The 25837-nt window shown below is 50.1% G+C and overlaps 3 protein-coding genes across 3 annotated transcripts; 1 reads left to right on the forward strand and 2 right to left on the reverse strand.

The window, feature by feature from the left end:
• Positions 1-1159: 1159 nt before the first annotated feature.
• On the reverse strand, positions 1160-21510 carry BKA58DRAFT_450075 (uncharacterized protein; the record flags this gene model as incomplete). Its single annotated transcript, XM_046174338.1, has 4 exons — positions 1160-12973; positions 13033-17472; positions 17585-20861; positions 21076-21510. The coding sequence occupies 4 exons, from the start codon at positions 21508-21510 to the stop codon at positions 1377-1379; spliced, it is 19749 nt and encodes a 6582-aa protein (XP_046020667.1). The 3' UTR covers positions 1160-1376.
• Positions 21511-22137: 627 nt separating this feature from the next.
• BKA58DRAFT_325289 (dimethylallyl tryptophan synthase GliD1) lies at positions 22138-23639 on the forward strand (the record flags this gene model as incomplete). Its single annotated transcript, XM_046168002.1, has 4 exons — positions 22138-22326; positions 22380-22909; positions 22970-23477; positions 23547-23639. The coding sequence occupies 4 exons, from the start codon at positions 22138-22140 to the stop codon at positions 23637-23639; spliced, it is 1320 nt and encodes a 439-aa protein (XP_046020668.1).
• Positions 23640-23862: 223 nt separating this feature from the next.
• Positions 23863-25405, reverse strand: BKA58DRAFT_444614 (cytochrome P450; the record flags this gene model as incomplete). Its single annotated transcript, XM_046174079.1, has 2 exons — positions 23863-25124; positions 25204-25405. The coding sequence occupies 2 exons, from the start codon at positions 25403-25405 to the stop codon at positions 23863-23865; spliced, it is 1464 nt and encodes a 487-aa protein (XP_046020669.1).
• Between the last annotated feature and the right edge of the window lie 432 nt (positions 25406-25837).

The following is a 25837-nucleotide window of genomic DNA, read 5'->3' on the forward strand; positions in this document are numbered from 1 at the left end:
GTCTTAGCTAAGTCTATTACTTTATAGCTATTGTCTAGCTATATTATAGTTATACACAAAAGTGTTATTCTTAATTCTAACTTTATTACGTACAAGAAGAAAGAGTAAGAAATATATAATCTTTCTTCTTATATTATAGGTAGAAAGAGGCCTACTAATAAGTATACATTTGTTCTATATACAGAAGAAGAAAGATAAGAGAAGAAAGATTCTTCTTACGCGTATAACTTACCTCTTATAGGCCTTGTGCTTTACTACTTTAGTTAGCGCTAAGTTATACGTTATATAACTAGAGTAGTCTACTTAATATAGCGTAGCCTCTTACAAGACGTAGTCTACCTCTTTTATCTTCTTTATAGCTGTATGTTGCCTCTTGCCTACTTCTAGTAGAACGTTTACGCCTTTCCGCTTTATCTCTTCTACTAGAAGTAGAGAGTACACATAAAGTAGTGTCTGTAAAGATAAAGATTAGGTAAAGAGAAGCTATAGAGTGCTAACGTAGTTATAGGTAGAGTTAACGTATATAACTTCTAGCACAGACCTCTTTGCCTCTAGAGGCAAGCACTGCCTAGCCTTGTTAGCTCTTGTTAGCTTATTCTGCTAGAGGTAGCTTCTGTCCTTTGCCCCTAGAGGTAGTCTTTATCTCTTGCCCCTAGAGGCAGCCTTTATAGTCTCTTACCCCTAGGGGCAGTCTTTGTCTCTTGCCCCCAGAGGTAGCCTTTGTAGTCTCTTGCCCCTAGAGGCAGCCTTCGTCGTCTCTTGCCCCTAGGGGCAGCCACGTTTTTCGCCCCTAGGGGCAACCTAACCCTACCCTATCACTACCGTTTCGGCACATAGTATTACACTAGATATTGTACGTAGTTACAATTAACGCTTCTAGCAAGCTTATAAACACGTGCTCGTAGCATCTCGTGACAGAAGAAGAGCCTTTAAGCTTGTACAAGACCAAAACTAAGAAAATCCATTATTTATAATTGTAGTGGTGGTGCGCAGCTATCTACTCGCCCAACAAGCCCACCACCAATTCAATCGCGACGTAGGCGCGATATTAAGTTGCCAGCTAGATTTAAGTAGACAGAATTCTGCAATACTATCTCTTAATCGCAACACCAAAAGACCTTGCAATAATAGCTATTTAGTGCGACTTAACAGCCTCATCTTTGTAGTAGATTTGGTGGGGCGGAGCGGGCGTTTCGCCGTCCGGCACGGTAATCCTTGGTATCGCGTCCGGCCGCATCGAAGACTCAACTAAAAAGAAGCTTCTACCTAGTAAAGCACTACAATCTCCTCTCGTTATATTATACATTGTACTCATCTCTATAGACCTGCAAGAGAGCTACACCGTAAGAAGGAAATAATAAATCAAATTATCTTGGCTAAGATTCTGCCGTCATATCAGTGACATCCCACTCCAATGCGTTCGTCTTTGCCATGCTGTGAGAGCCCTGCTCGATCCTCCGGACTTGTTCACCAAAAGTCTCACATTCAACTGCGTCTTGAGGACTCAATGAGAAACCTTGTGCTTGCGCAAGTCCGGCGACCATGGCTGCCCCAATTGAATCACCACCTTGCATGTAGAACGAATCCGAAGGTGCAAACTGTTTTTCCGGTGCAAGACCTAGCACCCGGCACCATATTGCCTGAAGCGAGCGGGATGTTCTCGGTAGAGCTTCCTGGATGATAGTGGCGGCCTCAGCTTGAGTAATCCTTCGCAGTTCCCGGCGAGCCTCGATCGGGAGTCGAACGCCACCCAGACGCTTTATTGACTTTTCGGAGAGCTCTGTGACACTTTCTTGAGCGCCCTTCAGTATGGATTCGAAGTTGACAGTCAGGACACAAAGCAAGTTCTCTGCGGCTTCTTTGGGCAACGTCTCCTCACTGAAGAGCATGGTCAAGTCTGTCCTATTCTCCCCCCTCGACACGCCCGTTACCCATACGTCCACCTCATCACATAGGCCCTTGTACGCTATCGAGCCCCGGTTTTTCCATTGCAGAACGCCGTCTGATCCGGGCTTTGAGGGGAAGGATGAATCTGAAGATGGATCCCAAGGGTCGATATTCTGATATTGGACCATACTAGAGAAGCGCGTTGTAGATGGCCAATCCGTGCAGCTTTTGACTATCCTCCGGAGCCCTAGATGCTCAAACGATTGGGTCTCGATATGTTCTCCATGTACCTGATCAAGAGCCTCGCCGATCGTCATGGTATCTTTGCTGGAATTGATAGATTGTTGCGCGCCCAAGTTGACACGTACCGGGATCGTGGTAATACATGGTCCAGTCATGGAATATACATCCTGGATTGGAGCACTGCGCCCGGAAGTGAGGGTCCCGAAGACTACGTCAGAGACACCAGTTGCGGCTTCCAAGGTAATGGCCCAGGCAAGGCAAAGCGAAGCGTGAACTCTCCGCTCTGTTGTTGACGGATTGGGCAGGCTTATATACGCGGTGACTTTGCGGTCTAGTAGCGGACGGCTGGTGTTCGGGCATCTGACAAGATTTGTCATGGTGCTGCCATGAAGTCTTGTGCTCCAGAAGGCCTGCGCTTCGGCGACCTGGGTTTGTAGATTCAAAAGCTGGACGAGACGCGAGAAGCTTGGCTGTGGTGCTATCGTACTTCCATTGTAGATGGCGATCAGGTTGTCCAAGACACTTGATAGACATATCCCATCGTACTGAGCGTGGCTCAATCCAATAGCCAATAGACCATGGGTCGTTGTATGCTGTAGCAAGCGAAATCGAGTCGGGTTGTAGCAAGCTGACGGTTCACCTGGGCAGCTCTCTTCGATGAGATGAGGTACATGTGACATGTCACTATTCCAAAGAATTTCTTGGTAGTCAACCGCCATATTCTGAACTTGCGCTTGGTACAAGGTGGCCCCACTCTGGAAGAAAAGAGTCCGAAGCACAGGGTGTATTTCCACAACTTGATTGCACGCAGCTCGAAGCTTGGATAGGTCGTGACCACCAGTCACCTCGATGACAAACCATGCGTAGTAGGCACGATGCCATCTGTGATTCGATACAAGGGCCACTTCCTGGAGTGGAGTGACAGGGAAAATGTCCTCTATTGTTGTGTGATCTGGCATGTTCTCTTCCAGATCTTCCTTGGCTAAGCTGAGTGCATCATGACAGAGTAGGGAAAACGCTGGCGGGTCCTGTCGTATCAATAAGGAATCAGGGGACTTGTTGTCTTGCATCAAGAGAGCCATCTCCGATAACCCTGAATTCTTGTATATAGACGCCACAGACACATGATGTCCGAGTCTAGCCGCAGCAGCGACCAGTCCAATCGCCGTAATGGAGTCGCCGAGATCAAAGAAACTGGTGGACTTGTTGAGTTCAGACTGGTCGCATTTCAACACAGAAGCCCAGAGATTCCGTACGATATTCTCGGCGTCCGTGAATACCTCATTGCTCTTTGGGCGTTTCTCCGTTGACAACGTCTGCATGTGTGTTTGGAAAACTTCCTGGACAGCCTTGCGATTTACCTTTCCTGTCGATGTCCTTTGGGCGTTGGACAGCGGGATCCAAACACGTGGAATCATTGTCCTGGGGAGGATTCGCGCCAATTTGCCACGGATGTTCGCACAATCATCTTCAAATATGGTTTTTCTGATGGAAGATGACGGCCCCTTGTAGCAATCCTCGCTAATAAATGCCACCAGGATTTTGGTTCTTTCTTCATTACCAGAATCAAGGGCTGCAACGATTGCATTGACGCTCGGGTCTACTTCGGTAATGGCACTCTCAATCTCTGCAACCTCGATTCGTACCCCGTTGATCTTGACTTGCGTATCTGCGCGACCAAGATACCGGAATGAGCCGTCGAGATCCTGGCACACTAAATCGCCCGTGCGGTACAGCCGTGGACACAGTCCGCGCACCCACACTGGGCTATCGAAGAAGGCCTCACGCGTCATCTCTGGTCGATTTAGATAACCTCGAGCTAAGGTTCCCCCAGCCACAAGTTCTCCGATTGTTCCAATCGGGGCCAGACGAGAGAGACTGCCAGGCTCGACGGCCCAGCAATTGCCGAACAGCGCTCGACCGATCTTGTTCTTTTCCTGATCACCGAGAGTGAGCTCATGACCTGTAACGCAGCCGGCTGCTTCTGATGGTCCATATTCGTTGAAGACGCGCAAACCCGCCTCGAAGAGCGGCAACAGATTGAAATTGATGGATTCCCCACCCATAGCAAGAGATCGAAGGGAGGGAGTCCTGCTGAACTCAATCATGTGCGCCTGAGTTGGAGTGAAGAAAGCGTGGTGCACGTTGTATCTCGTGAGCGTAGCCTCGGCACTCTTGTGCATTTCATCTTCGGATGGCACACAAATAGCACCGCCAGTGGTCAATGGCTCCCATATTTGTGACAGGTGGACATCAAAGCTCCACGTGGATCCCCAGAGTGTGTTGAACGTAGGGTCGATCTCCTTCCACTCAGTAAGCTTGAGTATCGTGATTGCCAGGGGTCCATGCTCCATAACACAGCCTTTGGGGCGACCAGTACTTCCACTCGTGTAAGTGATGTACGCAACGCTGTTCGCGTGAGGCTTTGCATCTTTCGAGTCACGATCAATATCTACAGGCAAGTCATCCAATATCTGCCTGCTTATCTGCAGGATATCTCTGCCTGAGGCAATGTGCTCTGCCGAATTGATCGCGCATGGTGAAAACAGTACGATATCGGCATCTGAATCTTCCACGATCTGCGAATTTCTCTCCACGGGACTTGTGGGATCCAGAGCAATGAATGCAGCGTCTCTGATGCTGAAGATTGCAGCTTGGATTACAACCGCCATGGCATTTCTTTCGGAACACACAGCAATACGAACCTCCGATCCTGCTCGTCTCCTGAGGCGGAGTCGCAGCATCGCAGCCAGTTTAGTTGCTTGATCCAGTAGCTCGCTGTATGTCAGAGTCCCATCGTGAGCATTGATCGCAATAGCGTTGGGGTATTTTGCTGCGACATGGCGCATAGCATCCACAACAGTGCCTGTGGGGGGCATTGGCGTACCACTGCCTCGCATTGCAATATTTTCGTCGTGCTCAGTGATCAAAGAAATGCTCCCGAGACTCCGCTTGGTGCCCATCTGCGGCTCCGTCAACTGTTCAATCGCCCGTTGTAGATGGCTCATGAACAGCTGAACATGAGCCTTTTCCATTGCCTCGGGTGCATATTGTATCTTCAAACTTACACTACTTTCGTCTTCGATCGTAACAGCTACTAGAAGTAGTCCAGGCTGTGCCATCTCGGTACCTGTACGACTGAACAAGTCAAACTTCGATTCAGAAAGCCGGGTACGAGGTTGGACCACCAACATGCTGCCCATCTCTGCTATTGACTGGCCAAATATTCGAGGAACGACCGTATGTGCAGCGTGTTGGTGACTGGCCGCGTCCAAAAGGAACTGACTGGCGTCTTCAAACATTTCGTCTACTGTACGATCATGCGAGCAGTCGGCGCGGAAGAACGACGTTGTCATGAGCGGTCCAACTATATCTGAAGCGGCCTGAAGCGGAATGTTGCGCCCTGATTGAACGGAAGGATAACAAACGTCGCTCGCATAACCGTATCGAGAGAGTACCAGTGCATATGCGCAATGTATGATCGTCGCGATTGAATGGGCGGATGTTCTTGTGTGCGGTATCTTCACCATACGCTCTGCAGTCATGGTCATCAAAGTCTCGCCCGGGTTCTGCACGGTCCGATAATTTGGGAACTTTACAACAGACGCGCCCTGCACTGATTTCTTCCAGAATGCTGCAGAGTCATCTTGCTGTTGTTCGAAGCGGATAAAGCGACTGAAAGAAGGGTTGCCTTCCAATTGTTTCCCGTTGTATATTTGACTGAGTTGACCGAGAAGTGCTTCCTGTACCCACAGGTCATAGATGACATGGTGCATCGTTAGTCGGAAAACCTTTCGTCCCGTACGAGAGGAATCGAGGCTGTAACTGGACAACGGTTTGTTGAGCAGTACCCGTTCTTTGTCCCAGGCGCCAAGGACTATCCGAGGATCTGAATCAACGACAACTTGAATGTTGCCATATTCTTCCGTGTGAATGATCACCGTACGCATAATGGAATTCTGCATGACCACTGCTTCCCAAGACGAAAGCAAACGCTCTGCATCTATATCAGGTGCCAGTTCTAAATCGATGGTGCACCAATATGCCTTCGGGGTTCGCAATGATGCTGCAATAAGTGAAGTCTGCATATCAGAGCACGGATAGGCATCGCAGATATGACCCGCCGGTATGTTCAGCACATCCGCGAGACGGGTCTGGAGACTGTGGCGATTACTGGGTCCAGCTACCAGCATCTCGAAGGGTTTGGGGTCTTCGAGAGCGTTGCATTCTTTACCGACTTTGTGCATCAGCAAAGCCATGTGCTCCAAAATTGGTTGGGCGAAGACGTCCTTGTATGTGACCGGGTACCCAGCCCGCTGCATCATCGAGACCAGTACAATGACTCCGACTGAGTCTCCTCCAATGGAGAAGAAGTTGGTATCCAGCCAGACATCTTCTTCTTTCACACGCAATGCACGCATCCAGAGTGCTCGCAGTTCTCTTTGCTTCATCGTTTCGGGGGTCCGTTTCGAGGAGTTTGGAGCGTCGATAGTGAATCTGCTCAGCTCTTCCGCATCATAACCCTCCATTTGTTGCGCGATTGCCTTTCGGTCAATCTTACCGGTCCCAGTCATGGGTATCGTACTACAGATATACAGAGACGGAATGAACGCTGGGGGAAGCGAGCATTTCAGTTGTTCATAAATCGCTCTCTGAATCATGACATCTTGACCGTGGAGAGAATCATAGAATAGTGATATCTCGTCACGGCCGCGCTTGTTCGAGACAACTGCGACTGCGCTGTTGACATGTTCAACTCGACAAGCAACCTCTTCGATTTCTCCCAGCTCGATTCGAATACCATGGAGCTTAACTTGTGCATCGATCCGGCCAATAATTTCGATAACACCATTCGCGGCGAAACGAGCAAGGTCACCTGTCCGGTACGCTGTCGACGCAAAGCGGGTAGGAAGCCACGAAGGAGCCTTGATAAAGGCTTTGGCAGTCTGATCAGGAGCATGCAAGTATCCATCTGCCAGGCACGGACCGGTGATAATCAATTCCCCATCACAGCCCAAAGGCGCTAGTCTGTCGCAGTCATCAACCTCTGCGATCCACAGTTGGCTACCCAGAACTGCTGAGCCAATAGTTGAGGGACGGGTCTTCGAAGTCATTCGGAAAGTGGTGACGTTTACACTCGCTTCTGTTGGGCCATAAACATTGTACAGCGTCCGCTCTGGTACATTGGTAGGATCCGTCCACTTGTTTCTGACTGCCTCTGTCATCGGTTCACCACCCACAACAAGAGTGCGGAGGTTGGATACTTCTGCTGGGTCTAACATGTCCGCAACGGTTGGAGTGAGCATGGCCAAGTCCGCCCTGGATCTTCGAATGAAGGAAGAAATATTGTCGAATCTGTCGGCTTCAGAAGGAATGCAGACGCAGCCGCCAAAGCTCAGCGTTGGGAAAATATCCATTATAGACACATCAAACGTGTAGTTGCAAAACTGTAAGCTGCGTAATCCATCTCCTAACGCGTGCCCGAAGCAGTCTGCGTGTCTGACCATGCTACGAGCAACTGCACCGTGACTCACAGCAACTCCCTTGGGAGTACCGGTGGAGCCCGAGGTGTATAGAATGTACGCCAAAGACTTGCTAGTAGTAGCAGGGTATTCTGTTGAAGGTGGGGACATTTTGTTGACCGGTTGACGGTTGAAAAACAGCTGATCAACGCAGATGAATGTCTTGGTAGTATGCAGTGCCTCACGAAGCACCTTGGCTTGCTCACTTGATGCCAAAAGAAGCTCTGTGTTGCATTGTCCTATGATGTATGCCTGTCGCTTCGGTGGATGATCTGGTGATATTGGAACGTACGCCCCACCTGCTCTGAGCACAGCAAGTATCGTAACGAGCATGTAGCTACTCTTTTCGAAGCAGATCGGTATCGTAGATCCAGCTCGTACTCCAGCATTGGCAAGTTCGTCGGCCAAACTTGAAGACTCCTGGTCAAGTCGCTTATAAGTCATCGAACGATCATGTGCGAACACAGCTTCTCTGCCTGGCCACCTCTTTGCGGCGGCTAGAAATCGTTCGTGGAGGAAATCATCGGGTATAGCGGGTATTTCATTCCAAGAGCATACTAAGCTCGACTCAGCATCATTGCTTAAGTAAGAGAGGACTTCGGACACCTTGGCGGTACTGCTGTCGCGCAACTCTATGAGTCGCCCAAATGCGGTTCCAAAATGGTCAAGCAGCCTGGACACTGCGAGTTCCTCCAGTTCAGTAGAGTCGTACGAAGCTGAAAATGTCACGCCCGTTGGTGTGGGGGTACACTCGAAGACTAACCCGTAAGGGTGCTGTAGCTCTTGCTTGAGGCGAGTAAAGCCTTCGATTCGGTCGTTTTGGAGATAATCCTCTTCAGGTTCCCCGTTTGCAATGACGAACAAGTTGTTGAAATCACATGCAGAGGCATGCGCGGGCCCGATTGATCTGATCTTCTTGAGCCCAAGATGACCTGAGTCCATCGCTCGCACATACTTTGCACGTATGCGCTGGAGAAAGTCGGAAAGGGTTTCCGTTCTGTTGACGAATTCGACCACCGGTACAGACTGGATCATGGGTCCTATAACCTGTTCGAGCCCAGGTACAGCCGACGTGCGACTGGAAAGAACCGTACCGAAGCAAACATTCACGCCGTCACAAACCGCGTGTTGGTGGCGTGCGATAGTGAGCAACCAAGCGGCTCGAAGGATTGATGTTTGATTCGATCGCCAGGGGTCACCGCTACGAGCATTTGCAGTGAGAATCTCCGTAGTTCGATTTGTCAGCGGCTTGTAGCTAGGCGACTTTCTCGGCGGAAAGGGGAGGGCGATCGCTCCCTCTAGCAACGTCTTCCACTCTTCGATCATGCCGCTTTCGTCTAGACTCTCCAAGAACCCTATGTAATGTTGCATGCCGAACAGCCTTGGCGCCACGTCCAGAAATCCTTTCGTATACAGTTGCGCAAAATCGGAAAATATGTTCTTTAGCGTGATATCGTCGTAGAGGGCGTGATGTATGAAGAGCATGAATCGTCTAGCGCCGCCCTTACCGTTGAGTATGATCCACCGAGTAAGCTCTCCGCCTAAAGCCACATCGAACTGCTCAGTGGCTGCCCCCTCGGTATCGACTATCCTCCACCGCAGTTGCTGACGTATTGCAGCTTGGAGGAAATGGGTAGTCTCTTGATAATCGCGAACGATGCGTGTACGAAGAATTGGGTTTGACTGATACACAGTTTCCCACGAGGCACAGAATTTGCCTAAATCCACCTCTGGAGCCAATCTATACGCCAAGCAAGCGCAGTAAGATCCGCTTGAAAGCAAAGAGGCTGTGAAGAGTCCCTCTTGCAGTGGGGAACATGGGAAAACATTCTCAATTTCCTGCATACGGACGCCACAAATTTCGGCGACACTCGCGAAGAGATCCGTTGTTAATCTCAATCGTGATTGGTAGTGTAGTCCGAGAGTGGCATTAGACCCCGTTGCTCCAGCCAAACTCACAGTCTCGACTGCTTTTGCCATGTCGCCAAGAGCAGGATACTGGAAAATTGACTTTACGGAAAGTCTCCGATTGGTGTTGAACGCCGAAGAGAGCTTCATGGCGGAAAGAGAGTCGCCGCCCATAGAGAAGAAATCCGAGTCAGGGTAGATCTCATTGACGTCTACGCCCAAAGTTCGAGCCCACTGATCCCGCAGGTCATACTCTGATTGCGCAAACACTACGATTTTGCTAGTGTTCGAAGAAGATTGACACTGGCGCATCAAAGGCCCTTTTTCAACAAGCTTCCCTGCAATCTCTCCAAGCTTTCGTCGATCAAGCTTGCCAGATGTCATAGTCGGAAGGTGTGTTAAAGGAACAATGCTAGATGGCCGCATATGTCCCGGTAGAACCTTCGCAACATGCTTTGACAGCAAATCAATCCAAGAGCTTAACTCTTCCGTGAGCTGCAGCGCACTGGACTCCGAATTTCTTCGCCAAACATCTTTGCTCACTACGGCGAAGAGCGAATCTTCACCACTGGCTGATCTTGTCAACAACACCCCTGCCCTCAAAGATGGCTCAAAGCCCTCAAGGGCGTACTCTATCTCTTGAACCTCGATTCGGAGTCCTTTCAATTTGATTTGACTGTCGATCCGACCCAAGATGTTAATTTCACCATCCTGGGAATATCTTGCCAGATCTCCAGTTTTGTAAAGTCGACTTGGGTTAGCGGTCATCTTCTGAGCCCAGGGTAACTCGGTGCCATCAATAAACGCCTGTGAAGTTCTCTCGGGATCGTTTAAATAGCCATTGGCGAGCGTCGGTCCCGATATCAATAGTTCACCGGCAACGCCTAGTGGACAAAGCTGTCTGGGATCGGTTTGTCGTGCAATCCACAAGTGCCCAGATATTGACCGCCCAACATTAGTAGCTTTCGTTTTCTTGGTGATGTTTGTGTTCGTGGCGGAATCGATCGTAGTCTCGGTCGGCCCGTAGTCATTGATGAGCTGCACACAGCTACACCATTCCGATATCAGATTCTGATTGCAGGGCTCCCCGACTAAGATCAATTGACACAAGCTAGGAACTCTCTCCGGCTTGAGAAAACTTCGAACCACGGTTGGCGTGAGAATCGCAGTCTGAATCTCATTCTTCTGCATATACTGCACCAGACTCGACATTCGATCTTGCTCCGACGGTATGAAGAGAGTTGCGCCTGACGTAAGTGTGGCAAAAATCTCCATAACGCTCACATCAAATGTGTATGAGCAGAAGTGCATGATCCTGGAACCAGATCCGAAATTGAACGAAGAGATTTGATCGCGAATACTCGTAGAAGCTGCTCCATGAGAGATCACGACGCCCTTTGGCGTTCCAGATGAGCCGCTTGTGAACATGATGTATGCCGGGTCTTCAAAGCTCACAGTACCCGTCAGCTGGTGCTTTTCTCCTTGAGCCTGGAGCAATAGCAACAATGAATGATCAGTCAGGATCTGGCGATTCCACAATTGGCATCTGTCTTGCATTGAAGGATCACAAAGAATGATATCGCTCCCGATGGCGTCCTTCATAGATTGAAGCCGGGCTTTTGGTTGCAGTGGGTCCAAAGGCACATACGCAGCGCCAGTCTTCAGCACAGCTAACATAGCTACGACCACGGTTGCAGATTTCTCGAACATGAGTGGAACCCGGTCCCGACGCTCTACACCGTGACTGACCAGGTGGTGTGCTAGGACGGATGATAGATGATCCAACTCATTATACGTGTATCTCGTGTCGTCGAATACGATTGCTTCTGCTTCGGGATACCTAGTAGCGGTCTCTGAGAAGCGTGTATGCAATGATCGTGTTTCCGGAACGATAACTGTCGAGTTCCAAGCATCGATCTGCATCTCATCTTCATTGGTAATCATCATAGAGTCTTGTAAAGGCTGCATCAGCTGTTCGTTTCCAATTAAATCTCTCTCGACGATTTGCTTTAGGTGATTGCTGAGCCAGTCTGCTTCCTTTGCGCCAATAACTTTTCCGTCGTATGCCATTTTTATTTCTGCAGCGCCCCTAGAAAGCTTGCATTCTATCTCCAGTGGGTATTGGGCTGTGGGACGTAACGCTTCGCAAGTGTGTTGATCGAAAATTCCTTGGTTATTCGCCTCACTCTCAGGTTGAATAACCATAAGAGTCGTGAACGAGGTTGCCTTCCGAGCGCAGTCATTCAATTTGGCTATGTTACTGAGCCCGAATTGCTGGTGAGTCCTGATTCTCTGAAGATCATCTCGCATTGCTTGAAGGAGAGCCTGCTTCGACGCCATTGGCTCGACATCACACATCATAGGAATGGTGGTAAATGTCGGCCCAGCGACTTTCTCAAGTCCATCGAGATTGTCTAAGCGGCCTGACAGTACTAAGCCAAAGCAAATCGAGGAAGCGCCACTTTTATGACGCAGTAGAATGGCCAGCGCAGCAGTGAGTAACTCAGATGGAGACCACTCGCTTTCTGTCGAAGGCGGCATTTGCACTTGGACTATGCATTGCCCAGGCTGCCCAGGAGTCTCGAGACCCTCTGGGATAGGAGTTTGCGTTGGAAGCGTGCGATCCGAGAAAGCTTCCCATGCTTCTCTAGTATCGTCTTTCGAATGGACCATCTCTATGTGCCTGATGAACGTACGGTATGCCGGCCGCTCCAGTAGTGGCTGGGCTGACCACGTACAATGCAAGTCATGTGCAAGCATTTGTATCGAAAACGCGTCCATTGCTGCGTGATGGATGATGACATGCAAATAGACACATGCGTTCGTCCTCTCAAGGTAGAATACAGCCGGAAGATAAACCCGAGGAACTTGTTCATTTTGAAGGGACTCTTCAGTACTCGGAGGACCTCGTTGAACTACAGACCCGTTGCGCAGCACAGCTTGGACTGAAGCACCTTCAAATTCCGCAAGAAACACAGTTCGGAGAATCTCTTGGTGCTCAACAGTCTGCCGTACGGTTGTGTCCAGTCGGTCGAGATCAACAGATTTTGGAAGCGTGAAAGTTATCTTGTTGGTGTAGGATCCCGGGCTCTTTGCGGACGAAGCAATAAGCGCTATCTGCATAGGTGACATAGGGTAGGCATCGACTATATCGTCCAGGGGGGTATGGAGATACCGTCTGATGGTTTCGCGAAGTGATGCAATCGACACGTTCGCCAACAGTGAGAAGGGCTCAACATCTGGCGGTTTCCGTGTCTCACGCGCTTGATCAATTCCTGTGAACAGCTGGACCATTTGCTTCAGTGTCAGTCCCAGATGAACCTTGCTGACATCTGCGAAGTGGCCTTTTGCTCTCAATGAGAACGCGAGGCGCATGAGGCTAAGAGAGTCGCCCCCTAGTCTGGCGAATGTATCTACTATGGTCAACTACACGTACAGTGGAATAATAATAACATAAATGAAATCCACTTACCATTTGATCCTACTCCCTGTTTCTCGATACCCAGTACTTCTGACCACAACTCCTGTACGGTGAGCTCGAGTCGAGACATTGTTCCGGAACTAGGCGACTTGAGTGCTGCATGAGTTGCTTCTTGATCTTCAGGTGACCATGTCTTCGCAATACTTTGCAGCACATGACGATCGACCTTCCCTGAACTGGAACGAGGAATGGCGTTGACTACGATGATGGCCCATGGCTGCATGTATACCGGCAGATCCTGTTGAATGGAGCTTCTGATATGTTGGACGGTCTGAGTTTGACTGTGAGAGTTCCTCAATACAGTAGTAGTCGTCGTAGATGTCTCTGGCATATCAGAAGCAACGACTGTGATGAACGAGACCAGAAGAGGGGTTTCGTTCCGTCGAATAACATCCGTTACGACTTGATCGACGACTCCCGTGCGTATGATCGCAGTGTCAATTTCTGCAAGCTCAACACGCTTTCCACGAAGCTTTAACTGTCTATCAGCGCGACCTAGAATACGGATAGAAGAATCCGCATTGTATCGCACCAAGTCACCCGTTCGATATGCTTTCCATGCCTTGCTTTGTTGGTCAACCCAGGGTGGTGGCGTGACAAACGCCTTAGAGGAGCCTTCAGGGTTGTTCAGGTATCCATAAGCCACCGCTGGACCGACACATAGAAGTTCGCCCACTGCTCCTATTGGAGCGAGGCGAGTATGGTTGTGCGGATCGACAATCCAGGTGGACGTTGTTCCAATTCCGTTGCCAATACAATAAGGATCTCCCGACAGATGACAAACTGTAGTGGTTATAGTGGTCTCGGTCGGCCCATACTTATTGATGAGATGAACCTTATCCACCCATGTATCCAGGAGACTTTGGGAAACGAGTTCTCCGCCTAGAGCCAGCGTCTTCACTGTTGGAACATTTTCGGGGTTCAACAAACTAGCGACACTAGGTGTGAGAGAGATCCAGTTTGCTTGCCTCTCTTGAATTGTCTTCTCAAGCTCGAAAAGTCTTTCGTGTTCGGTTGGAAGGCAAATGCAGCCACCGACTGATAGAGTACCGAATATGTCTGTGATGCTCATGTCGAATGTGAGAGATGCGAACTGGAAAACTCGAGAGTTGAAGTTGAGATCTAGATGGTGCTGGTGGGCCACAATTGCCGTGCACGCAGCTATGTGAGGTATGAGAATCCCTTTCGGCTCTCCAGTAGATCCTGATGTATAGACTATGTACGCTAGGTCTTCTGGCTCTACTAGGTCAGGTGGATCATGGCAGCCGGCTGGGTCAGGAGTTTTGCTTGGAAGTGCATGAACAGCAATCTGTAGTAGGCTCGGTGGTGTTTCGAAGAGAGATTTACCAAGGTCGACTAGAGCGAATGCTGCAGCTGTATATTCAGCAATCCTCTTAACCCTTCTCTGGGGCCACTCGATATCGATGGGCACGAATGTCGCGCCAACTCGAAGGATAGCGAGGACGGCCGAAATCTGGTGCGGTGATTTGTCCATCCGGATGAGGATCTTATGGTGTGCTTTCACTCCATTACTCTTCAAGATATCGGCCACAGCGCAGACATGTAGCTCAAGATCCCAATAAGAGATGACCTGTCCACCGGGTCCTTCAATGGCTGGCGAGTAAGGGTATTTCCGTGCTGCAGCCTGAAAAAGCTCATAGAGATTCTTCTTCTGAGGCTTCAATTGGGTAGAGTTCCATCGCTGGATTTGCTCCAAGTCCTGTATAGGGACCATGTCGATATCGTTCAAAGTTGATTCATCATACACGCGGATTGACATTTGCTTTACCACGTGAAGATACTGCTCAGCGAGCCGTTGCACTTCCCCGAAACAAATCCATACAGTATCGTACGAGACAGAGAGCTTGATTCCTTCTTGCGTTGGGACACAATCCAGGGTGACCGCGTAGCCCCCGGGCATGGTTTCTTCGATCAATTCGAATGCAATCTTCCGTGTAGACTTTGGCTCTGAGATCTCCATGGGCTGTATCACCAACATCGTACGGAACTCGCAAGCATTGGCAGCGTCCTCAGAGATCTTCCTAATGTTCTGTAGGCCATAGGCACTGTGAGGTGACATTGCCGTAAAATCGTCCTGCTGCCGTTTCAAAAAGCCTGCGACGGATTCTTCTGGGTCCAGGATCACATGTGCAACAACAGCAGACATGGTAGGGCCGCGAACGGACTCAATATGTGGGAAGTCACTGGCTCTTCCAGAGAAAATTGTGCCGAAGCATGGATCTCTCGTGTTCTCATACTTCGCGAGAAGAAGAGCCCAGGCACCGCGAAGTATGGCTGACTTCAGTCTTCCTTGGCTAGGCCATGAGACTTTTGCTGCAGATGAATAGCGCTGATCTGCACGTATAGACTCGTGACTGTGGCGCGGCTCGTATGGCCAAGACGAACTCTGCGCATTCGAAAGATAAGCCGACCAGAACTGCCTTGTGCGCGGATGGTGCAAGGTCTGATGCTGATAGGAGATGAACGAAGCGAAAGTGGCTGATGGAGGCAGCAAACTTCCTTCGCAGTAGGCTGTGGAAATGTCTTGCAACAAAAGCTCTTGACTCCATCCGTCATAGGCGGCGTGTGACATGGTCACGGCAAATGTGTTGATCGATCCATCTTTCACGACAAGATCGAAGTTGAATAGATACTGGTCCTCCAATTGTACCGGTTGAGATTTCAGATCGGCGATGGCGGCGTGGAGTTTGATCCGGGGTGATGACGGGGCCTCTGGGCAAATTACTAACTGTAGGGCTCCTAGAGTCTTGAGTGCCACGATGGTAGTCCTGAGGATAGCGCTACGCTCAATGACAAGTGCTAAAGCCGCTTTGAAACGGGCTTCATCACAAGGAGTAATTGCAAATACGTGACGAGTCACGTAGAGGCCTTTAGATAGCGACGCGAGGGCAGCCACACCTTCCTGGAAGGGGGTACACGGATAAATGTCGTCCACAAGACTCAGAGCGAGCCCCGTGAGGCTCTCAACCTCTTGCGGGTCGACGAAACTTTTCAGTGAGAACTTTTGAACATCGGTACTGATTTGCGCAATGTGCTCTCTGGCCTCGGGTTTCTTGCCAAACATATGGTCGTACATAGCACTTAGAGTAGGATTACGGAAGATATCATGGACTGATATTCCAATGTTGTCTGTGCGAGCTGCGGCAACGAATTTCATCGCAGCAAATGAATCCCCCCCGATGTCGAAAAAAGAGGCGAATGGATCGATGCGGACACCATGGGATAGACCAAGGACGCGGTGGAGCGTGTTCCTAAACCAAGATGAATTCTTTGACTCTTTGCGGCCTGATAAGTCTTCATATGCAATTTCCTGGCATTTATTACCACTCTGTGAATGCGAAGTGATCATGGAGTGCTCATTTCGATAGGCTGCGATGAGCGCGTTGCGGTCGGTCTTCCCATTCGATGTCTTCGGCCATTGCGTAACGAAGAGAAACTGCGAGGGAAGCATGTACGTCGGTAACCGTGCTTTGAGATGGGTCCGAATAAGTGAAATTGTGGCGTTTCGACCAGGAGTTATCGTGTGGAAGGTGGTTTCCCCGTTCACAGATGCACCCATACCGTCGTCGATGAAAGCCACAAGCCTGTTCGAGATATGAATGACGGCCACGCTGCGAATATCCGGTGATGCACTGACAATGCTGTCATCGATTTCACCGAGTTCAATCCTGATACCATTGATTTTCACTTGGTAGTCTTTCCTCCCCTGGAACAAAATGTCCCCATTTCCTGTTCGACGCCCAAAGTCACCCGTCAGGTACGCCGTCTGCTCGGATTCTCTACTTCCGGATGGCATTATGGTGATGAATGAGTTCCTTGTCCTGGCAGGATCTTTCAGATATCCTCGGGCTACGGTTGGTCCTGAAATTGCAATCTCACCCAGATAGCCGGAAGGAACGGGTTTGCGATCTCCGTCCAGGATCCAGATCCTCGCGTTCATGGAAGCTCCAAGGTTTTGAAGCTCAAGGTAGTCCGGGAGTATTCGTGTCGAAGTTACCCCGATACAACCTTCAGTAGGGCCGTAGAGGTTGTACAGGCATATTCTGGCGGCCCAGCGGTCCGCGATTTCCCTGCTAAGTCTCTCACCCGCGAGCACCATTGTCCGAAGCTGCGATGCATCCTCTACCCGAATCAAACTTGCAACTGTTGTAGTGGCAATAACAGTGTCCACTTGCATCTCTCTCAGAGATTCCGAAGTTCGGTTCATACGCGAATACTTGGAAGGAATGCATACGCACCCACACCGTGCCCATGAACCGTATATCTCTAGCAGACTCAGATCAAAAGCAAGACTCGCAATTTGAAACATTCGGGTGCCCTGCTTCAGCTGGAATGAATCAATGAGACTGTGGACAGCGGTCGCGATATTTTGATGGGTGAGCTCTACGCCTTTCGGCACACCAGTCGAACCTGTACATGTAAATGTCAGCGATGTCTCATAAAACTACAGAAATTGAAGATGACCCGGCATAGCCTGAATGTTCAGGCTACCACGTAGGTCTGCTTCACTCGACTATCTTACCAGATGTGAAAAGGACAGACGCTGTGTCTGCTGATTGCCCCACGTGACTGCCCGGAGGCCTGACTTGAACCCCGTCTTCTTCTGGATTCGAGCTTTCGTATGTTTCTGGTTCAGCCATTTCCCATTCACTAACTCCTCGATCTACCGATGCTGAAGTCTGTCTGGGGGATAATGGAACTATTTTGTCTACATTGATGATCTGGCCTGCAAAATGGGAATAATTCGCACACGCATTTGATGTGCAGAGCAAGATGTCCGCTTTGACCCGTTCCATGACAACGTCTTGCCGTTTCATCGGGTGTTCGGGGTTGATGGGGACATATGCACACCCAGCTTGATGAATTGCCAGAATAGCAAGTACTGCGTAAGCACTGTTGCCAATGCAAAGTGGAATCATGGAGCCGGGTTCGGCGCCACGATGGAGAACGGTACGTGCAAGTATCATCGAAAGCCGCTTAACATCAGAGTATGTCAATGAGATACCCAGCTCCTGGTCGAATATTGCGGGTTCTTGGGGAGCTATAAGGGCAGATGCGTCGAAAATGCCCTCAACGCGCATCTCTACAGCGGCAGGTGCAATAGTCGACGTAATTATGTGCTCGAGATGGGTTTGCGATGGTGTTTGGAGAGATTTTACAGTGCGTTGGATGCCGAAGTACTCGAGTTGCCTGATAACGTCCTCAACGCGGTTGAGGATACAGCGCACTGCTTCTTCGGAGATGAAAGTCTCTTCGTACCTAGTGTCGATTACCAGGGTTTGATTCGATTTCATGGTCAAGCAAAGAACAAGAGGATAATCGTAGCGAGCCTCAGAGACACTCTCCAATACCAAGGGTCCTTCATGTATCGGTAGATCAAGTTCCGATTGAATGACTAGGAGTGCTCGAAATTCGCAAGCCGTTCTGTAGTTGGGTCCTAGTGCTTGTATATGTTGGAGCCCAAAATGGCGATGGGGTATCATATCGGACAAGGCTTTATGGTAAGATGCCGCGAGGTTGACGAATGCCATTCTGGGGTCGATCCCGGCTACGATTGGTGTAATCGCTATTGTCGGAGCGACAATGCCTTCTATTCCGTCAACAGCAGCATCTCTACCCGAGTGAACCATTCCGTAAACTACAGTTGGTGTATCAGCAAAACCACTGTACACTATGGACCATATGGCTCCTAGAAGTGCTCCTGGAGGTACATCACTTTCGGCGGCCAATTTCCGGTAATCACTTTGAATCGTCAAATTGAGCGCACGACTCTTACTGTGCCTTGGAACAGTGGATGTGACGGTCGGGTAATCTGTGGGAGATTGGTCCTTCATCATGTCCAGCCAGAAAGTCCGGGAACCACTCGACGCAGCATTTCGAATGATTGAGTGCACGAATTGGGTGTAAGGAGTCCCCCTCATAGCATCGAGCTCTGTTTGAGACGGTGACATCTCCTTACTTTTCATGCGCTTGTCGTAGAGATTACTAAGCTTTTGAAGCATGAGGGATACCTGTGCACCGTCCAGGATCGAGTGATGGATACGAAAATGGACAGTGGAGTCTTCATATAGGTAAGTCCATAATGGAGAGCCGAGTCCCATATCGAACAGGCGAGCATCCATTGGATTCAAACATTGGGCGGGAGCCAGGACTACCTGAAACATACCAAGATCGGGAATCATCGCAATCCTGGTCCGAAAGATGGGTTCCAAAGCAACAAGCTGCGACCAGGCGACATCGAAAGCAGGTTGGTCTAATTCATCCCTTGTACCCAGGGTCATGTCGCAGATGTATGTTCCAGGATGCTGTAGTGAGGCGGCCATGATTCCGCTTTGCATCGGTGTGCATGGATAGATGTTGTCAATACATTCTTGGGGGACGGAGCACACCGTGGAAGCCGCTTCCATTAGCCGGCACCGATCGATCTCAGCGTTTATCAGGGCATAAGGAACCTCTGCTTCATATTTCGAAGCTGTGTTGAGCCGACTTCCCGGATAGGTGAGCAAAATGGCTTGCTTCCTAATCGTATCAGCATCGCCAAGCGTCCGCATGGTGAAGTTGATCCCGTGAGCCCGTATTGCCGCGACCAGCCTGACAGCCACGAGAGAATGAGCGCCCATGGCGTAGAATGATCGATCTGTGGGGATGTTCATAGTATCCATGTTGAGTAACTTGGCCCAAATTGATCTGATCACTTGCTCGGGTCCGGCCGAGTCCAATATACTTGTGTCCACGTAGGTGTCGGATGAAGATGGAGATTCGCCTATGCTAGATGCTGCAGGATATGTTCGAAGCTGAAGTTCGGGTTGGGTGCACGACTCGAGCCATTGCGACAAGGCCTGGCGATCGACCTTCCCACTTGTGGTCAGCGGCGTATTTTGGAGGAGCCACCAACTTGTTGGGACTGCTGCAGTCGGCAATGACTTTTCCAATTCCTCTAGTACCGTCTTGGTCACATGCATAGCTTCTGCAGAAGTGTTCGGCTCCAGCGTGGGCACTGCTCCGCGGTGCGAACTGCACCCGTCCAGATCGACTTGTAGGAAACAACAAAGTTCGCCTTGAAGAGGACCGGCGCTCGGTAGAAGCACGGTAGTGGATTCTATGTCCGACATACACCGAATGGTATCTTCGATATCGACGAGATTGACTCTGTTGCCTCGTACCTTCACTTGGTGGTCTTTGCGGCCGAAACAGAAGATGTCTCCGCTAGATACGGTCTTTCCCAAGTCGCCGGTGCGATATATCCGGCCCTCTGGTCTCCCCAAGTGCCAGTGCGTCTCGTTGAGCGCATTGAGGTATTGGTTCATGACTTGGATTCCCGACACGCAGATTTCCCCAATGGTATCTCTAGGCAGCTCGATTCCGTGATCATCTCTGATGGACACCTTGCATCCAGCTAGCTCCTTTCCAATACAATGCGGCGATGAATTCGCCGTTATTCGATGAGCAGTAACAACGTCAGTCTCAGTCGGGCCATAACAGTTGAACAGCTGTAGTCTACCCGCCCACGCGCGAACGATGCCCTCCGTTATAGGTTCGCCAGAGCTAGCCAAGATTTGAAGTCTGCCATTCGCATTGATCCGTTCTGGATCAAGCAACTGAATGACAGATGGAGTCAATTGCGTGTAGTTCGTTTGCGTAGAGATCATGAAGGACGATATGTCAGTAAGAATCTCGGCGGTATCCCCAAGGATTAGACAAGCACCAATGCTGAGTGACATGAACAAATCCAGGGCAAATATATCAAAGGTGATATGTGCAAACTGAAGTATCCGAGTTTCCGGTCTTAGATGGAAAAGCTGTACCAAGGTAGAAGCATTATTTGCGACGGATTGGTGGGGAATCACTACCCCTGATAGGTGTTATGTGTCAGCCACTTGATGCAGATAAGGGAAGGGAAGGTTCAGACTAACCCTTGGGAATTCCTGTCGACCCGCTGGTCCATAGAATGTGACATGGACTCTCTGGGCTACAACTAACTTTCTGCAAGTTTTCACTGCGTTGAACACACACAGCGGAGCAGATCGATTCGTCCCAGACAAAGACACTCGTGGACAGCGGAAATTGCTGAAACTCAGCTGCATATTCCGGTGCTATCAAGAGGTGGCAGTCACCAAGCGATTGCAATATTGCGTTTTTCCGCTTGACCGGAGCTTTTGGATCAACTGGTGACCAAGCACACCCTAACTTCAGAACGGCCAGAATGACCGCGATAAGAGTCGGCCCTTTATCCATACAGATGGCAAACGTGTTTGCTTGCGGTAGCTTGATGGATCCAATCAACCTCGCTATTCTGTTTGCTTCCGAGTTGAGTTCATCGTATGTGATGGACCGGCATGATCCAAGAGTGTATATTTGGATGGCATTCCTATCCGGTGACGAAGAAACTTGACTCTCGAAGATGGTATGTAGGAGCCTCCGGCTTCTACTATGTTCGTCGTATTGCATCGTACCATTGGTTTGATGGCAGTAGAAGGCGTAAAGGTTGAAGTTTTTCAAGTTGTGAAAGTCTCTTGCTTGGAGAGCCAAAGAAATCTCTTATAGCTAGTGCCTGCATGGTTGGTTAAATTATCACACCACTACACATAGCTTAGTTACAATACTGCAGATACCCAGTCATCTTGGCAATGCAGGCGCTACTGCAAATTATGATCGAGCATCGCCGCATTCAGCTAGAAGGCATTTCGATATGTCATCAGGCTATACTGCATAATGCTAATAGGCACTACTGCATGCAATCAACAGCCACCACTGCATGCATTCAATAGCTGATACACATTGTAGTGAAATGTGGATGTTACGCAGACTACGTGCATTGCAGAAGCACTGCATATGCGTTGGGATGGAGGGAACTCACTTCAAGCCGGCATTCTGCGGGACACCCACTAGCCCACCACCCACCAACAGGAGGTACGATCATGCCTAGAGTAGGAAAATGGGCTTTGAGGCAAGATCATTGAAGCGCGTGATCGTGCTACATGAGATCATTAAAGGGTGCAAGAAGCGATTTCCGTTCTTCTAGCATCAGACACAACACACCGACCTTAGCCTTCCCTCATCGTTCTTTCTACCAATATGAAGTCTAGTACCATATCGCCAACCACGAAAATCTGGGAGTCTTTGCGGCCGTTGCTGCCGTCTCGCGGATCTGACTGTGATTATTGGTGGAATTACACCGGCTTACACCTTGCCTATCTCCTAGAGGCAGCTGGATACTCCACGGAGAGGCAGTATGAGGCTCTCCTTTTTCACTACCACCTAGTTGTAGGTCAAAACCTTGTCTGAATGGTAATCATGTTTTGCTAAATATGGTCAAGGTCCCGTACCTGGGACCAGCACCTGCCAGCGACGGCACGTTCCATTGGCCGACGGTGAATACGATTCAGGGCCCTCCGGTCGAATACTCGTGGAAATGGAACACAGGTACGGGGGCTCCGGAATTGCGCTACACCTTCGAGGCTGTGGACAAGTTGAGCGGCTCACCGAAGGATCCTCTAAATCAGGGTCCGTCGCGGGACATGCTGTATCACATCGCAAGCGCGTACCCCAGCGTCGACCTGGCGTGGACGAACCACTTCCTTGCGACACTCTTCGACCACGATCAACACCGCTATGCGCAGGAACAAGACGACGATCAGATCACTACGACCGTCATGATTGCTGCCGAGTTCGTCGAGCCGGGCCCGAACATCAAATTGTACCTCAAGTCTCGCCGTCTCGGCATGCGGGATATCCCTCTCGAGGTGTATAAAGAAGCCATCTTCCAAGCCAGTCCTACAAGTGCAGCCGCCACTGCGCTGTATGATTTCCTTGAAGATGACCCCGAAGGCCAACTCCTCAAGCCTGCGTACGTGCGATTCCACCCCTTCGCTGCCTCTTTCCTCATCATCTGACGTTCTTCTCTCAGAATCCTCGGCCTCGACTGCGTCGCCGCGCCAAACTCTCGCATTAAGCTATACTTCCGCACTCCGCACGTACGTTTCTCTACGATTCACACCATCATGACGCTCAACAACCGCAAGGCTGTCTCTGCGTCGCAAACCGAATCTCTACGCAAGCTTCTAGCCGCTGTCACTGGTCTCCCCCTGGATTTTCCAGATGAAGCGGACTGGCCCATCAATTCCCGCTTTGGAGATCTCGTGCACAAGCGGTCAGCCAAAGTACCGCTGGTTTATCCTGCGTGTGGTTTCTACTTCGACATTGCGCCAGGGAGGGAGATTCCCAACGTCAAGGTTCAAGTGCCGCTTTATGTGTACGGGCAGGAGGAGCAGCAGCTAGCGGAGGGCGTCTCTCAGTGGATGAAAGACAACGAAAGAGGCAAGTTTGCTGACCAATTCCTGAAAGCTTTGCCGCGCCTAGGGGATAGAGGTACTGCTCATGGCCCGGACAGAGTGAAGGGACAAGTTGTGAATGGTGTACATGCGAATGGCATGCATGAGAATGGGACGCATGGGACGCATGCGGGATTGCCGCGGGGTTTGCAGTCGTACTTGAGCGTCATGTTCACGCCTGATGACCAACTGGAAGTTACGACGTATCTCACGCCAGTATTGAGTGAGACTCCGTGGGTTGCTTGAACACAGCTTTGTGTTCGCTATCTGGTAGTGCAATGTAACGCAAAAGCAAGCAAACATATCACTTCAAGGGACTTGAGAGTGCAGATAAGTGACTAGCCGTTGATGCAGACGAAGTCCCGAAGTTGGGGCGGATAAGTGAGGTAAATGAGTGGGTCGCTGGAAGATCCTGGCCGCTTCTAGTTTCCTAGTCGCCGTTGGACATGACGCTTTCATCTTCTCTCCCCTAAGTACAACTGACTTCGCGGAGCTCCACCGAGACGATAGCCTTTTTTAGATCGTGCACCCTGACGTTTGATCGACGAAATACTTCAAGGACTGCGTTGTGGATCTCCACTTCTACCAGGTTCTTGCCCAAGCATGTTCGCGCTCCGTATCCAAAACGGAAGTCGTACCTCCTCCTTGCCTTCGTTGTCTCTTCAGTTGCCTCGACCCACCTTTCGGGCGAGAACTCCTCCAGCTGGCCTCCGTACAGTTCTTCGTTTCTCGAGATAATGTAGCTTGAGCTGGACACTACAGTACCTGGGGATAATCGAACACCGTTCAGTTCCACGTTCCGCGAGTGATCGATTACACGCGGGAACTGGGTAGGGGAAGCGGAGAGGCGGAAGGCTTCCTTGATACATGCTCCGAGGTAGTTGAGGCTACCGCTGTATTCATAGTTGACCTCACGACCAACTTGGGGTTGGGCAGAGATTTCCTCTCGAAGTCTCATGCTGCATTCCTCCCGCGCTGCTATATTCAGCAAGGCTGCGTTAAGGACTCTAGTGGTGGTAGTTGTTCCGGCCAGGATGGCGATGAGAAGCTCGTTCTTGATTCGATCATCGCTCATAAAAGGGTCTTGTTTGGTGTTCGTTCTCTTGTCCAGTATCTGACTCAGAAGGCAGTGCGGTGACGCTACAGGTTTCTGCTCGAAATACCTGACCCAGCCCGCATCGCGCTCTGCTTTTATTACCCCAAGCCCAACCTGATCAGTTGGCCAAGGAAGAAATAGCGATTTCCCTATGCGTGTCTTCCTCACTAGGAAACTCAGCGTTGGCATGAGGTTGTAGTACTCCAGATATCTGCCGGAAGTAGTGGATTTGCTCGACCGCTCCAGCATTGCTCGGATGTCAGTCCATTCCTCAACAAATCCAAAAGGCTCCCCAAATACCATGACTCCGAGGACGTCGAATGCCAGCCATAGTACACGGTCAGATAGTACAAACGGTTTGTCCTCGTGGGTAAGAAGTCGAGTCACCCATACATCGATGACTCGTTGGATCTGGGGCTCAAGAGCTTTCACGTTAATCATACTGTACGCGTGAGCCAAAGATCGCCGCGCTGCAACATGAGCAATGTGATGCTTTTCGGAAAAACAGCTGTCCGAGGCCTCGTTCAGAGTGGAGTCGTAGAAGTTGGATTTGTTGGACTTCATATGGTAGACTTCGGGAAGCATGGTAGGATCGGAGAAGATGATTCGGGTAGGTCCGTAGCGCACTACGGGGCCTTGGTTGTGATTCAGTATGCTTCATTTTGCGAGCGAGACGAGTTGAGTGCGAACTCTGAATAATATGTGAACACGTACCATACTTTTCATGGAGACGGCGGTGGAGTTCGTGGTGGTCGCCGGCTATATAGTGATACGCGTGGTAGAAGGACGTCACCGAGCCCCAGAATGGGCCAGGAACCTTTGAGAGGGGATGGAAATATCTCCTTCGGACAGCAACTCCAATGAGTACTACCACCAAGATGGTCAAGGATAGCTCGAGGCTTGTTTGGCCGGCCATCATAGACTGATAAACGCTGGGGAACAATGGACGTGGTAATTATTGAAGGGGCATCGAAAGCAGGTGCATTAAAATTGATCGGCCGTGAAAAGGTTCTCGTTCAATGAATCTGTACTCACAAAGGCAGTCGTTGCATTGTCCTCGACCTCGTAAACGACAAATCGCAAGCTCCGCCCCTCACACGTCGGCAGTCATTTAGTCGTCGCAGAGCTGCAAGCAAGCAAGCGGTCAGACTTAGCGATGGGGACAGATGCGCATTGCCAAGCTCTCTGCGCATCGTATACTCCATTATGGTTATGACTCTGGGCCCGCAGGCAACCGTCCATTTGCCACAGTAGTTGAATTAATGACGCTAGGCTCGCGCATACGGCCCACCTAGACCCATCTACAAGTCGATGCGCGGCATCTTGCAGCAAAAGTGCTTATAGCATC

Source organism: Alternaria rosae (genome assembly GCF_020736505.1).
Source record: "Alternaria rosae strain MPI-PUGE-AT-0040 chromosome Unknown BKA58scaffold_12, whole genome shotgun sequence".
NCBI classification, from domain to species: Eukaryota; Fungi; Ascomycota; class Dothideomycetes; order Pleosporales; family Pleosporaceae; genus Alternaria; species Alternaria rosae.